Below are 14,792 nucleotides of genomic sequence, written 5' to 3'. Positions count from 1 at the left end.
AATACCTGATCCCCAGATGTGACCTCTACCACTGCACCATGTCACCTCAGTGGGATCTCTCCTGGCCTAGGGACCCTGGGTCCACAGACCCCAACCCAGGCAAGAGAGGGGAGGGAGACAAGAAGTTAAGGGCCTCCAAAAACAAGATGGTGACTCAGAGCTCCCAATCCTGCAAAGTTGACACTTTAGCACCTATCCCAGCAACCCCTGGCACCTTAGTAGTAGAAAGAGGGGACAGCCAGAACCCATTCACCTGTCACAACCCTGCCCCAGTCCATGCTGTCTGGCCCACCCTCCTTTCCCTGCTCTGCACTGCAGTTAGGATGGGAGGGAAAACATGATGCTTCACCAATATCAGCTTGTCATCTTTAGGAAAAAGGTGTTTATGAGTCAGATACTATGATCCACATTTTGCAAATGAAGAAACTGAGGTGCAGTGTGGCAATCCAATTCATTAAAGATCTTAGTAGCTGGCAGAGCCCGCACTTGATACAGGAGTCGTCAGAAGAGACAGGGGCCGAGGGCGAGACCAAGTGGCAGAAAAGCACATGGCCTAAAACAGTCACGAAGAGGCAGGCTGGGCTAGTTACACGCAGCGGGCAGGGTGGGAGAGGTAAGGATGGTCAAAGACACACAGCAGGGTCCAAACCCCCTGAAACCAGGATCTGGGAGAGGTGCAGGCAGGGAATCAGGGCAGGCTGTGGAACAGACAGGAGGCCATGTGGAAAAGCATCAACTCCATTCTCCTGCCTGGATTCTGGGGCCGATGAACCAGGAAGTCCTGGGTCATGCAGAGGGAGGATAGACAGGGTCACCTGTCAGAGATGGGGACCTGCTAAGCCCTTCACACTCTGCCCTGCCCAGTGAGCCACCAGGGGGAACTCCTGGATTCCAGCCCTGCTCAGGACACTGACCACCCAGAAAGAGGGGCTGATGGGAGACTGCTCTGAGGACCCACAGGGCCACCATACTGGCTGAACTCACACTGCAGGACTAAGGGGTGATGCTCTGCCTGGGGACTAGATGTCCCCCCAAATCCTGCTCGTATTCACAGAAGCCTCGGAAGCCACAGGCCATTTGTTAAGAGCACAATTCCCAGACACCCCTCTCATGCCTCTGGAAGGATGAGTGGGTTTCTCAAACGGATGCATGATGTAGGGAGAGGGCCAGAGTGTGGGGGAGGCAGGACTGGAGGGTGTTTCGTGATGTGGGATTCCAAGAGTCTTTTTTCTCAGCCCCTCATCCATGTCAAGCTTCTCATCAGGGGCTCCTCTCTGTTTCTTTCTTTTTTTTTTTTTTTAATGTTTTATTTTTAGGGAGAGAGAGAGAGAGAGCGAGTGGAGTGCACGACTGGGGGAGGGGCAGAGAGAAAGGGGGACAGAGGATCCGAAGCAGGCTCTGTGCTGACAGGCTGACAGAAGAGAGCCCATCTCGGGGCTCCAACTCACAAAGTGTGAGACCATGACCTGAGCCAAAGTTGGACGCTCAGCCGACTGAGCCACCCAGGAACCCCCCTCTGTTTCTTATTACCCCCTCCTCATCCTTCAGCTCCTCAAAGACACACATCAGGGGCTCCCAAAGCCCCCCACCCCGCACCCCCCTGCACTGTCTCATCGCCTGCTACAATTACAAGTCTGTTAGATGACTAGCGGATGATTGTCATTTCTCCCACCGTGAGGGCAGGGATGGTGTACTTTCCTCACCATTGTATCTCAGCATCTAGCACAGTGTACCATAGAATTTTCTTGAATGAGTTAATTCTTTTCATTCCTTTGCATACAGACGATTCCTTTCTCAAAAGCAGTAAATGGCTCAGCTACAACATGTTAATCCTCACCACAGCCCCGGACACATTGTTCTTATTCCCACTTTACAAGGGAAGAAATGAGCTCCAGAAAGGTAAAGTCAGTAGCCCAAATACACAGCAGGTAAATGGCTTTGAACTCAGGATTCCAACTTAGATATGTCTGGCTTCAGAACCCCACCTCTGCCACTGTACCAACCCGCTCTCCCACCCTAAGGGTTTCCCTTTGGAAACCTACCCCTGCCCTCAACTGCTGGAGCTCAGGACTGGCACGCAGAATCCATTCCTTCAACCATTCATTCATTCAACCAATCAGCCAACTCACTTTTTGGTTGTGCCAAGCCCTGCATGGGGTGCCAGGAAACCAGACAGATCAGGGGCCTCTCTTCAGCCTGGGCTCCCTTCTCTCCACTGCTCTCAGGACTTTGCCAGCAGAAGCAGAGCCCCAGGCAGCTGCCCTACCGTTAGTCTCTCCATCAGTGGGGGAAGAATTAAGTGCCAGCCCCATCATCACCCCTCCCTCCCAGGACAGCACCCTAAACTACACAGGCCAAAGAATGTGTAGGATCACAATCTTTTTGTCTCCATTGTTCTCTGATGATTCTAGGACAAGAGGAGGAACAGAATTCTGCCCCCTTCTTCCGTGAAATTCTTTGACTGCCCTCTACCCCAGACATCTCTGGAAAAAGTTCTAGACTTGGAGTCACAAGACCAGGGTTTTCGCTCCAGGTCTGGAGCTAGCTGTAGGACCTTAAGTCATCCTGTGTCTCTCTGAACCACAGATTCCACATCTGTAAAATGGAGGCATCATATTGAGGATCTGATGCTTATCCCACAGGCTTATAGGTGAGGATTAAATCATTCAGACCCAGAGATAGCTATCATATAGATGATTGGCCCAGGAAATGTCTTAGCAACATGGGGACCTATGGGGGCCAGCTATATGGCTTGCAAGAGGCATTCGATGATGGGATTTGGGGAAGGTTGGTTGGAGCAGCCCTAGCAAGCTGAGCCCAGAACATACGCTGAGGGGACCCTCAGAAGTGAGAGGACTTCCCCTGGCTCACAGGTAGTGGGGGAGATGTGCTCATCGGCCCAACATCCAGAGCCCCTGGAGAAGAGGCCGGGAATGGCACTGAGCACATTGACAGGGCTCTTCCCAGACTCCAGCACCTAGAGTTCCCCAGAGAGCATACGTGCCAGGAACCTGGAACTCAGAATTTTAGCTGCCCTCAGGCCCACTTAGGACAAGTGCCTCCTTCTTTAAAAGGCACTAGATTCCGAGACATCTGGAAAATTCCTACTCTTCATCACACAGACAGCTTCCATTTATCGGATCCAGGCACCAGGCCAGCTGCATTTTATATGTTTGCTCACTGACACTTCACAAAAACTCTGTTGAAGAAGGTTCTATTATTACCCCATTCAAAAATGAAGAAACTGAGGCTCAGAGCGGTTAAGTAATTTCCCCAAGTCACAGAGCCATTTCGTGGCAGAGCTGGGATTAATACTCAGGTTGGCCCCACTCTAAAGCCTGTACTACCTCCAAAGACAAGGTGAGGAGAATGATGAACAAAAATGCACAGCAAAGATCAATCCTGCTGTGCTTGGGGGAATTTTCCCAGAGTAGCTGGTAATGAGTCATTGAAAGCACAGGAGATTCTTGTGCCCTCCACTCTTCCTGGGGGAGCAAAGACTCCCCCAGAGATAATTGATGCCAAAGCTCCTTCAACACCCACACACCCATCCGATGCTCCAACGCACGTGGCCCTCCCCTGCAGAGACCCCAGACTCTGCAATGCAGACTCTAGAGATCGGGTCTCCATTCTTCAGACAGGGAAAATGAGACAGATGGGGCAGATGGTGTGGGACAAGGGGACTGGGGTGCCCTCTGTGATGGGCATCAGTGACTGGACTGAGACCACAGTTCACGTTCCCAACCTCTGAGTCCACAATCTGCCCTCTGCCCTGCTTGGTGGCACCACAGCCCAGAGAGGTTTAGGGCTGTGCCCTTGGTCAACCAGCAGGGATGACCCATTTCCACCTAACAGTAAATACAAGGGCATCTTTGTTGTTATAAGGATAGGAGGTTCCTTTCTATCCTTTTTTGCCCATGTCTGAACTAGCAGAACTGGGTCAGGAGGCTGCTGCTTCCAGGCAAGCCGATGATGTTTTAGATTCTCTGAGAAAGTCCCAGCACGCTACATAGACACCAAGAAGAGAACTTCTCTTCCGGAGGCAAAAGCTCAGCTCCACTCCCACCCAAATAAAACACCGTTGCCTCTAGCAGAAAGCAAAGCCTGTTAGAGAAGAGGAGAGAATGAAACAGGGCATTTGTGAGGAGCTGAAGCCTCGCTGAATCGCATCCAGACCTGGAGACCAGATGGCCACTGAGGAGGGAAGCAGATTACTGCCTGGCTGGCCCACAGCTGCTGCCCCCTGCACCCAGGAGCCACAGGCCCTCCATCAGCAAATGCACACACAGGGGGACAAACACAAAGATCCGAAGCCACTCCGGATGCTCTCCTCCCCCTTGGGTTTCAAAGATTTGACAAGAAACAACACAGTCACAGGCTCATATAGAGAGAATCACCAACTGACAGTGTGGGACAAACACACACCAACACAGGAACCCCAAGAGACGGGCATCAATGGGATTTGGTAAGTGCCCCCACTGAATGGTGCAGATACACAAGCACTCCCCTGTCCCCCGACCAGCACAGACAGCTGTCTCCCCAGAAGCCCGCCCCCAGGACGTTTTTAGAGGTCCAAACATTCAATACATTTGTACCGTCACAAACACAGAATCACCCACTCATATACTGACAGACCACTAACTGTCGCCAAACTATCCCACATAGCCTAATGCAGAAGCAAGGGGGGCGGGGGCGCGAACAAATGATCAAATGTTATTTAGTCACACACACAAACACACACACACACACACACACACACACACACACTCACTCACTCTCGGTGTCCGTCTCTCAATGGAAGCAGTCTCCTAACTGGCCCCCGGGCTCCCCCTGCAGGAAGTGCGGGGGGGGGGGCGCCGGGGAGCCCCGGGCCCGAGGTCGGGGGGCCGGTCCCCGGTCCCCACCGTCACCCCGCGGTGCCAGCCCGCAGTGGACTCACCGGACGATGCCAAACATGACAAGAACGTTGCCCAGCAGCCCCACGGCACACACGGCCGAGTAGAGCGCGGTGATGGCGATAGCCAGGGCGAGGGACGAGGCGCTCCGGGCGCCCGGCGGCCCCGACGCATTGGCGCCGGCGCTGGGGAAGGCGCTGGGGAAGGCGTCTGAAGAGTTGGCTAGGAGCGGGGGCTGCAGCTCGGCGTCCGCAGAGGGGGACGGCTCCATGGCGGCAGGTGCCGCGTCCCTCCCCGCCGTGCGCCCTGGGCGCAGAACCCCGGTGCGAGGGACGCGCCGAGGGCCAAGGCCGGGGCCCCGACGCCGCGGGCTGCAGCGCCCGGGCCGCCGGGCTGGCCCCGCGCCTCCCCCCGTGCACCTGGCTTCCCGCCCGCCTGCCCCCGGCGCCCGCCCGCTCTCCTCGCCCGGAGCGCTCTGAGCGGGAGCCACTGCGGGCTCCTTGGACGCGCCCGCCGCGCGCACCACGTGGCCCGGAGGCGGCCGCCAGACTGCGCCCGCGACCGGGGGCGGGCGCTGCACCACCGGTTTAGAGCTGGGCCGGGGAAGCTTCCCACTGCTCCCTAGGGAGGCTCCGCGGGTTCGGGTGCACCCCTACCCTGGACGGGGTCACCTCCTCACCCTTTGCCGCTTTGGAGTCAGAAGGACCTGGATGTGAATCCCACCTCCGTACACTAGCGAAAAGTGACCTTGAGCTAGTCACTTAAGCTCTCTCAACCTCATTTTCCTCGTCTGTAAAATGAGGATCATCGGACCACCTCTCTCAGAGGGTTGTTGTGGAGATTGAGAGGACTGGAGTAATGAGTGCCAGGCACAGAGTAAGTGTTTCATAAACATTATTAGCCATGATATTCTTGCACCCCATTCATTTGTTCAACAGTTATTTTGGGGGTTCCGAATATAAGAACCGGGTGCTATTGGGGATCTATCCATTAGAGCACAAAAATAGACGTGAAGCCTACCTCCTAGGGCTTACAGCTCATTGGCGAATCAATCCTAAGATTATACAACTGAAGACAAAGTGAAACAAAGCAAGACATTCCTGTGGCAGGACCAGCAAAACCCACAGATAAGCACTGTTTCCCCGAGGAAATGACAACTCAAGTGAGATGTGAAGTTTGGGAAGAAACTAACTTAGGGAAGAAACAAGTAAAGGGAATTCCAGACAAAGGGACCACATGTACAAAGGCCCTGTGGTCAGAGGAACTAAAAGGGGGCCAGGAAGAAGAGAAGGCACAGAGCAAGTGTGTGGAGAATGGGATGATGCAGTAGGCAGGGTCTCAAAGACTACCTTAAGGATCACTCTGGCTGCTGTAGGAGCACGGGGAAGGGGGAGCACTTCCTATACCCTTGCCCTAACCTGACCAGCCCAGACCCAGAGCATCCTCCTTATTGGAGCTCCTGTCCTTCCCGGAACATTCTCCCTACCAACCATTTCTGTGTTCCAGGCACTGTGATAAGCACTTTATCTATGCATCAACACTTTGGAGTAGATTCTATTACTAGGGTGCCCATTTTACAGATGAGAAGTCTAGGCTTGGTACTAAATTATCCCATAGGGCAATTATTTCTATCTGAGCTTGTTTCCTCCTTGGGAAGACCAGGCCTGATCAATTCCCACACCCAGTAGAAGGCTGGGGTCACAGTGGGTGCTCAGGAAATGCTGGTTGGATGAATAAGAGTCTGAAGGGGGAATGGAATGGGCTAATTTGAGGTTCCTAAGCTCTAGGCTCTAGGGAGATGCTCTTGGCTTTGTACGTGGCTGGGCAAGGACCCCTCACTCATACCACTCTCCAACCTGAGTCATCCATTTATGTGCAAGGCTCTTACCTTTTCCCAGAAAGAACAAAGCCGAAATTCCCAAGTTCACCCTCCTCTTCATTCTCTTTGCCTCTCCCAGCTGCTGTCCAACCCCCTCTACCAGCTACAGCAGACTCCTATCCAAGGTTTTCCCACTCAACTATCTAAGGATTCATCAACTAAGCAAAAATTTTAAGGTTACTTTATTTTTTTTTTTTAAGTAAACTCTACACCCAACGTGGGGCTTAAACTTATGACCCCAAGATCAAGAGTCACATACTCTACAAAGTGAGCCAGGCAAGCACCCCTAGATAGGCAATTTTTGCTCTGTAGTCACAAGGGCTGCCAAAACTCTCCCTTGTCCCAAAGGGCCTGGTACTCTGGTGGCAAGGGAGAGAAACTGGGATAGAAGGAGGAGGGCTACTTTAAAAAAAAAATGTAATATTTAAACTGAAACTTGAAGGATGAATAGCATTTAGCCTGGAGAATTGGCTGAGCCTTCCAAGTAGAAGAAATGGAGTGTGTAAAGGTCCTGAGGTAGGAAAAAATGTGGCTTGTTGGAGAAATAGGGACTGGGGCAGAACTCTAATAATGTTTGTTTTTGAGAGAGAGAGAGAGAGAGAGATAGGGTGTAAGTGGGGGAGGAGCAGAGAGAGAGAGGGAGACACAGAATCCAAAGCAGACTCTAGGTTCTAAGCTGTCAGCACAGAGCCTGATGAGGGGCTCAAACTCACAGACTGTGAGATCATGACCTGAGCCGAAGTTGGACGCTTAACCGACTGAGCCGCCTTAAATATTACTTCTTCCATGAAACCTTCACTGACTGTTACACCCAACTAGAGCAGGTGCCCTTGTTATTTGTTCCCATGGCATCATGTGCCTCTTCTTTACAGAATTTCCCACATATTTATTTGTGTAATCATTGGATTTTTGTGCATCACCTTTACAACAGGTCTTGTGAACTTCTGTACCCCTGCCTTAGTACAGTCCCTGGTGCTCAATGAGTAATTAAAATAGGAAATTCAATTCCAACTTTGGTGAACTCCCATTTTGATGAGGAAGAAAGATATAGCATAACATAGGACTTAGGAATCCTTTTAAGCAACTAAAACCCGTTGCATAAATTCTGCAACTACATCTTATTTGGAACTGAAATACTAGTTTCCAGTTCCATCCCTCCTCTCATGGGCTGGCTAGCACCAAGCAAGTCTATCTAACTCCTTAGCATTGCATTTGGGGCCCTCCCAAGTCTGATCCCAACCAGGGTTTATCGCTGCCATCTTCTGACTCCTTCCCTATACTGGGCTGAAGGGAATTTTTAAAAACTGCATTCCACAATGTTTTTTGAGTTCCTCCTGGGTACAGAAATGCTATGGTGCCACGGCTATGGTGGAGGCAAGACAGAAAAATAATCCCCTTAACTTCTCTGAGCCTTAGTTTTCTCATCTATAAAGCAAAGAGGTGCAGAATCGGGATGAGGATTTGGTGAAACAGCAGATGCTCTGCCAACCAAGAAAGGCTACGTGAGCATAAGACCATTGCTGTCTTAAAGGAGCTCACAATCAAGAAGCCAGGAAAGATATGTAACTGGCCAAGTACATGAACAAAATAATTTGTAGGGAAACATACATGCTGTTATGGACTGCGCCTTTTAAGAGTTTGCTTGCTGTCTCTGCTGTCTTGCGTGAGAATACAAGTCAGCAGTCTGCAACCCAGGAGAAATTTCTAACCAGCACCCAACCATGCTGACACCCTGATCTCTGACTGCCAGCCTCCAGAACTGTAAGAGATAAATTCCTGTTGTTTATAAGCCATTCTGTCCATGGGACTTTGTTGTAGCGGCCCAAACGGACTAAGATATATGCCAAGTGAGTATGAATTGCCCCCATTGAGGACACCAGAAGAACACATGGAAACTTGAAAGACATCTAAAGGGGCTTCCCCCATGGCCTCCCCAAGTGGGTACTTTGAAGAGATCAACTCTTACTTGAATGTGAGCATTCTAGTCTATTTATCTTTAAAAGGCAGTCTCATTTCTGTGGTCACAACTCATAGATAATCCCATTGTCTACCACTTATAGAGAGCTTGCTATGTGCCAGGCACTGGGCCAAGTGCTTTGTGGATTATCTCATTTAATCTTAACAGCCCTACAGGTGTGAGGTTACTACTATTACTATTCCATTTTACAGAGACTAGGTTAGCTGCCCAAGCCGGATCTGGGATGCCAAGCCAGGTCTGTGTGACTCCGAAAGCCAATCTCCTGACTACCACTCAACACTGCCTCTCAGAGCGAAAACTAGAAAGTCCCCCCACCAAAATATAAGAACCCATCACTTCTGTCTCTGCTCAGCAGAATTTCCCCACTATGGAGGATGATGAGTCACTTGGAGCTCAGGAGATTCTTGAGTCTGACTCTGCTCTTGGAGCAGATTAGACACAGCCCTCCACCCCTAGGTTACCAAAGGGTTTGGCTCTGCATGGGGCTCCTCCCCATTCTTGATTTCGAGGGAAAACAAAAACAAAAACAAAAATGGATGGGAAATCCTGGGGCCAATCTAGGCATCAGCAGGCAGGCGTCAGCAGTAGAGAAACAGAAATCATTGAAGGAGTCAGAGCAGAAAGGAACTCCCTGGGGAAGCTATTAACAATTTAGTGTGTGGGAATGTGGCTCCCACCTGCCAAAGAGACAGATCTGCCTGATGGAAAATACTGTGAGTGAGCGGGCAGCTCCCCTGGGCTGCCTTTCAGTCTGGCTTTATCTGCAAGCCCCAGGAGGGCGATGACCTTAACCATCACCATAAAATAATAACCACTTGCATTTGCAAAGCACTTTTGACTTTCCAAAGCACTTCCAGATTGATTACTTCATCTTATCTTGACACCATCCATTCACATGGGGAGGTCAGGTTTCATTATCTTCGGTTTCTAGCTAGGAAGACAGACATCTAGAGAGCCTGGGTGACATGCTCAAAGATACACAGCAGATTGGTGAAGGGAATAGGGTTGGCACCATCCATCTGGCTGCCCAAGCCAGAAATCTGTGAATCATTCTTGACTCCTCTCTCTCTTCCCCCTCACCAACCCCCACTTCTAAGCAATCACCAAGTCCTGACCATTCTTCCTAGATAACCCATGCAACCATGCTGCCACTGTTCTTAATTCTTACTAGCATCTTCCCAGTTGGACGTACCACCACGTCTCGCCGAAGCTACTGAAATCGCCCCTGAAGCAGCCTCACTGTACCCAGGCTTTGCTGCATTTGAGCAGAACTATGGCTGCAGGTGCTCCGTCCCTTCACTCTCCCTACCTCGCTAGCCCCTTATCCCACCTTCCCCTTCACATGCTGTGCTCCGGCCAAAATAAGCTGCTTGCGGTTTTCCAAATAACCTGCTTCTCCCACCTCCAGTTGCATCCAAATAGTTAAGGGGACGGCGGGTGGTTTGGAGTCAGACTGGTTGAAATCCCAGCTCAGCCACTTACAAGTTGTATGACCTTGGGTGAGTCATTTGACTTCTTCCATAAGCTTCATAAAAGGGGGACAACAGAAGCACCTGCTTTACAGCACCCAGCATGCAGGCAGTGTTGAGTGTGTGTGAGCTACTGCCGTGGTGACGGTTCCTCCACTGCAGGCTCCCAGCCTCTTGTCACCTAACCCACTCCTACACCCCCTTCACGTCTCAGCTGAGATGTCGTTCCTGTCCCTGCTCCCCCAGATTAGTTTATGGCACACACTGTCTGCTCCCTTGAGGCACATCTCCCTCCTGGAAGCATAGTCAGGTCCTGGTTTTCTAGAAGACCATCCCACCCAGATGTTGCCAGGGAGGTGTAGGTCTGTCCAGAGGAAGTGGGAGTGGAGTGGATGAGGGAGGGTGACTTCCTGAGGAGACGATGGAGGAGGTTGTTGGTTTCTTGAGTGAGGGCTTTGATGGGTAGTAAGTAAGAGCCTGGAAAATGTCTGCAACAAGTTCAGGGTCAGGGGAGGAGAGATAAAGGCTCCTGCTCTCAAGTGGACCCCTAGGTCATAGACAAAAGCACCTTAGAGGTGACCTTGATGGACAGAATGCCAAAGGCCTCATGTTTCCTGGATCATGCAACCTCAACGAAGGAGAATGCCTAATCCATACCCCTGCCACGCCCTCTAATGTCTGACACAAGATTTTCCCACAACCCTGCTAGATGGGAACAGGGGCGGAGTTTGTTCTGTTTGTTTGTTTAAAGATTATTTATTTATTTTGAGAGAGAGAGCGAGAGAGCAGGAGCAGGGGAGGAGCAGAGTGAGAGGGAGAGAGAGAATCTCAAGCAGGCTCTGCACTGTCAGTGTGGAGCCCGATGGGGGGCTCGAACCCACAAAACATGAATCATGACCTGAGCCAAAACCAAGAGTCGGACACTTAACTGACTGAGCCACCCGACACCCCTATTTATTTATTTTAAAAATTGTTTCTGTAGCACTGAATGTCAAGGAGGAAAAGTATATACCTGTTAGAGGAGCCATCATGAGGCCCTGACCACGCATGGACACAAAGACAGACGAAAATCACTGCCTTCAGAAGAAAGAAGGTGATAGGGAGACATCCAAGCTGCAAAATGTCCCATTCCCTCCTCGCACCTGGGATTAACCCCTTGTCTAGACACTATCAGCCACCTGCCCAACAACCATGTCTTCCCCTTATTCTGTGCAACTGAACTCTGACCAGGGGTAGGTGTGTGTTCCCTTGATTTGGGGGAAGAGAGCTCCTTCCCTGCCTCAGGGGGTGAACCGGTCCAAATACATCGCAGTGATCTGTAGTCGATTGCAAAATGGTCGTGATTCTTCATTCCTCTCCATGTCTAGGCCCTTTGCAATGTGACTTTACAATTCTTCCCGTCAAGCAGTGAAGTCTATTTCCTACCGCTGTACTTGGGCCAGCTTTGTGACTTGCTTTGCCCAAAAGATGGGATGGAAATGACAGCACACCAGTTCAGAGTCTGGGATCTGAAGTCCAGAGGCTTTGTATGTCTTCCAGCCAACCTCCTGGAACTCTACCCCCACCATGAAAACAAGCTTGGGCCGGCTTGCTGGATGAGAGACTCACCATCCATCACCCCATTTGACAACCAGCCAACACTAGGCATATGAGTACGTAAGGCCATCCTAGACCAGGCAAACCCTAACCCACCCAACAGCTGACCACAGGCACACAAGGAAGACCAACCAAGATCGGCCAGGTCTGACCCCGATCACAGAACTACTTAGCTAGCTATTGGCAGACAGCTGATGGGTAATAAATGGTTGTGGTTTCAAGCCACTATATTTGGGGATGGTTTGTGAAGCAGGAGCCACCATAATACATACTTTCCTGTATCATCCTACATCCTAGGGGTGGATATGTAACCAACGAGATGTAAAAACAAATCTGCTGATGGGCTTTCCGTATCTAGGATAAAAAGCAAAGTCCTGTCAGAAGAAAACTGTTTGTCCAAACCCTTGGGATGCTGATATGATGCCTGGAGCTATAGCAGCCATCCTGCAATCATGAAGCAATAAACGTGACAATGAAAAGCCAATATGGCAAGGTTGGCAGTGGGAAGACAGGACAAGCCTGGGTTTTCTGTGATGTTGTTGAGCTCTAAGTACACCAGCTCTGGACTGCCTGCATCAAGAAATCTTGTGTAGGGGCACCTGGGTGGCTCAGTCAGTTAGGCGTCCAACTTCAACTCAGGTCATGAGATCTCACGGTGAGTTTGAGCCCTGCGTCGGGCTCTGTGCTGACAGCTCAGAGCCTGGAGTCTGCTTCAGATTCTGTGTCTCCCTCTCTCTCTGCTCGTCCCACACTCACGCTGTGTCTGTCTGTCTCTCAAAAATAAATAAACATTAAAAAAAATAGTATGGATTTTGGGGTGGCTCAGTCAGTTGGGGTGGCTCAGTCAGTTGAGTGTCCAACTCTTGATCTCAGCTCAGGTCTTGATCTCAGCGTCATGAGTTCAAGCCCTGTGTTGGGCTCCATGCTGAGTGGGGAGCCTACTTGAAAAAAAAAAAAAAAAGAGTATGAACTCTGGGTTTGAACACTGGGTCTGCCACACGCTAGTTATGTGACTTTGGGTAAAGTTACCAACTTTACCAAGCCTCCATTTTCTCCTCTATTAAGAGGAAATGATAGAGGTGTCTGGGTGGCTCTGTGGGTTAAGCATCGAACTTTTGGTTTTGGCTTACATCATGATCTCACAGTTCATGGGTTTGAGCCCTCCTTTGGGCTCTGCACTGACAGCATGGACAGAACCTGCTTGGGATTTTCTCTCTCTCCCTCTCTCTATGTTCCTCCCCCACTCATTCTCTCTCTCTCAAAATAAATTAAAAAAAAAAAGAGGAAATGATCATAACACATATTTTATAGGATTATAAAGGAGATAAATGGGGGAATGCAAATATGGAGCTGGTTACCATGCCTGACACACTGGAAACATTTGATAATTTCCTATCTTGGCTAGTATAGTATTACAATAACCATGTTTATATCAACCTTCCTTTCTCAATGTGAGGCAAAGTGATCCCACACTGAGATGGATCCCTCCCTGGGATATGGCCATTGTCGGGTGCACGTACTGAATCGTGTGCTGGGTCCTGCCTGGACTTAACTTGCAAGCGTCAAATTGCAGGATTTGTTTCTTTAGAATGGGGGGTGCTGAGGCGAGGGGTAGAAGGGACTTGAGTGAGCAGCAGGGAAGGGACCCTGGCTGGGAGGAGAGTATGAGACAGGCTGAATTCCCCAGGCCAGTGCCAACTAGAGCTGCATGAAGAGAGGCCTCGGTGTTACAGAGGGGAGGCAATGGGCCTCTGAGGCATGGGGCTCCAGCAACCCAGGCAATGGAGTGTGACGCGGTGGGGAGAAGGGCCTTCTGGAGACTTTTACTTGGAGAACATGCACAGTGCCTCGGCTGCCTGCCTCCTGGGGGGAGTGGGGGGGAGCTGCCTGAGGGAAGCACATGATGGCTTCCCTCTGAGGCATGGGGCTCCAGCAACCCAGGCAATGGAGTGTGACGCGGTGGGGAGAAGGGCCTTCTGGAGACTTCTACTTGGAGAACATGCACAGTGCCTCGGCTGCCTGCCTCCTGGGGGGAGTGGGGGGGAGCTGCCTGAGGGAAGCACATGATGGCAGAATGAACATGCTCTGTCTCCCATTTTTTCTATCAAGCTGTCATTTTCCTTAGACAAAAAATCAGTTCTCACCTTGCCTTTCTCTACTTTTTCTTCTCTGCTCCTTCCCTTCAGCTTCTCTCCCTATCCCAAACCCCCTCCTACCTCCATTTGGAGTTCCCACTCCCTCCACTGGAATCACCCCCTGCCTTCCCTCCTCCTCCTTTATCCTCAATAATTACCCTCTGGAGCACGGAAGCTGCCCATCTCTCATCTGCACGTTCTGATGCTGAGGGTATTAATAACTGCTTTCACCTGACCTTGTCAGATGGGTACTCACTACTGGGAAGTCCCAGTCTCTTTCTTCCAAAGTATCCCCATCCTCCCCGGCCTCTCCCCACAAAGCCTAGGCAACACCCTGAACCAGAAAGGGGTGCCGGGCAGCCAGATGAGTGCCCACAGCCCCAGTCCTCATGGTAAGTTCCTACCCTCAGAGGCATCTCTCTCTCCTAAAATGGCCCTCAGGCTCAGGGAGCTGGCCTTCTGGCTGGGCCCCAGGGCCATTCTGGTAGCAAGACAGGGTGGTGTGGTAAAGCAATGACAGCTTAGGGTCCCTGGGATTAGCATTCTGTCACCAGATGCACAGAATTGTAGAACTGGAAAAAAAGCTTAGGCATCGTTTAGTCCAACCCTCCTTTGGTTTATAGATAAAGATGCTGAGGTCCAAAGCAGTAAAGGGATTTACACACAGCAAGTCAGAGTCAAGATCAGAACCCATGTCTCCTGAATCTGGTAACAATGCCCCTTCTCCTACACTGGGCAAGGTGACCTTGGGCAACTGCATCATTCACATGCCAGGCACTTTGTAATTTTATGTACATGGTTTGACTTAATCATTCATATAACTCTTTCAAGAGAAGATGG

The 14,792-nt window shown here is 50.7% G+C and overlaps 1 protein-coding gene across 1 annotated transcript in view; it reads right to left on the bottom strand.

The window, feature by feature from the left end:
- Window positions 1-5,166, bottom strand: part of OPRD1 (opioid receptor delta 1) — a 31,513-nt gene extending 26,347 nt beyond the window's left edge. The window contains exon 1 of the mRNA XM_042996606.1: window positions 4,940-5,166. Within this exon, the coding sequence (XP_042852540.1) occupies window positions 4,940-5,166 (227 nt within the window). The remainder of the gene's footprint in view (window positions 1-4,939) is intronic.
- Between the last annotated feature and the right edge of the window lie 9,626 nt (window positions 5,167-14,792).

Source organism: Panthera tigris, chromosome C1 (genome assembly GCF_018350195.1).
Source record: "Panthera tigris isolate Pti1 chromosome C1, P.tigris_Pti1_mat1.1, whole genome shotgun sequence".
Taxonomy (NCBI): domain Eukaryota; kingdom Metazoa; phylum Chordata; class Mammalia; order Carnivora; family Felidae; genus Panthera; species Panthera tigris.
Note: the sequence above shows the minus strand (reverse complement) of the source record. Positions and strands in the feature narration are given on the sequence as shown.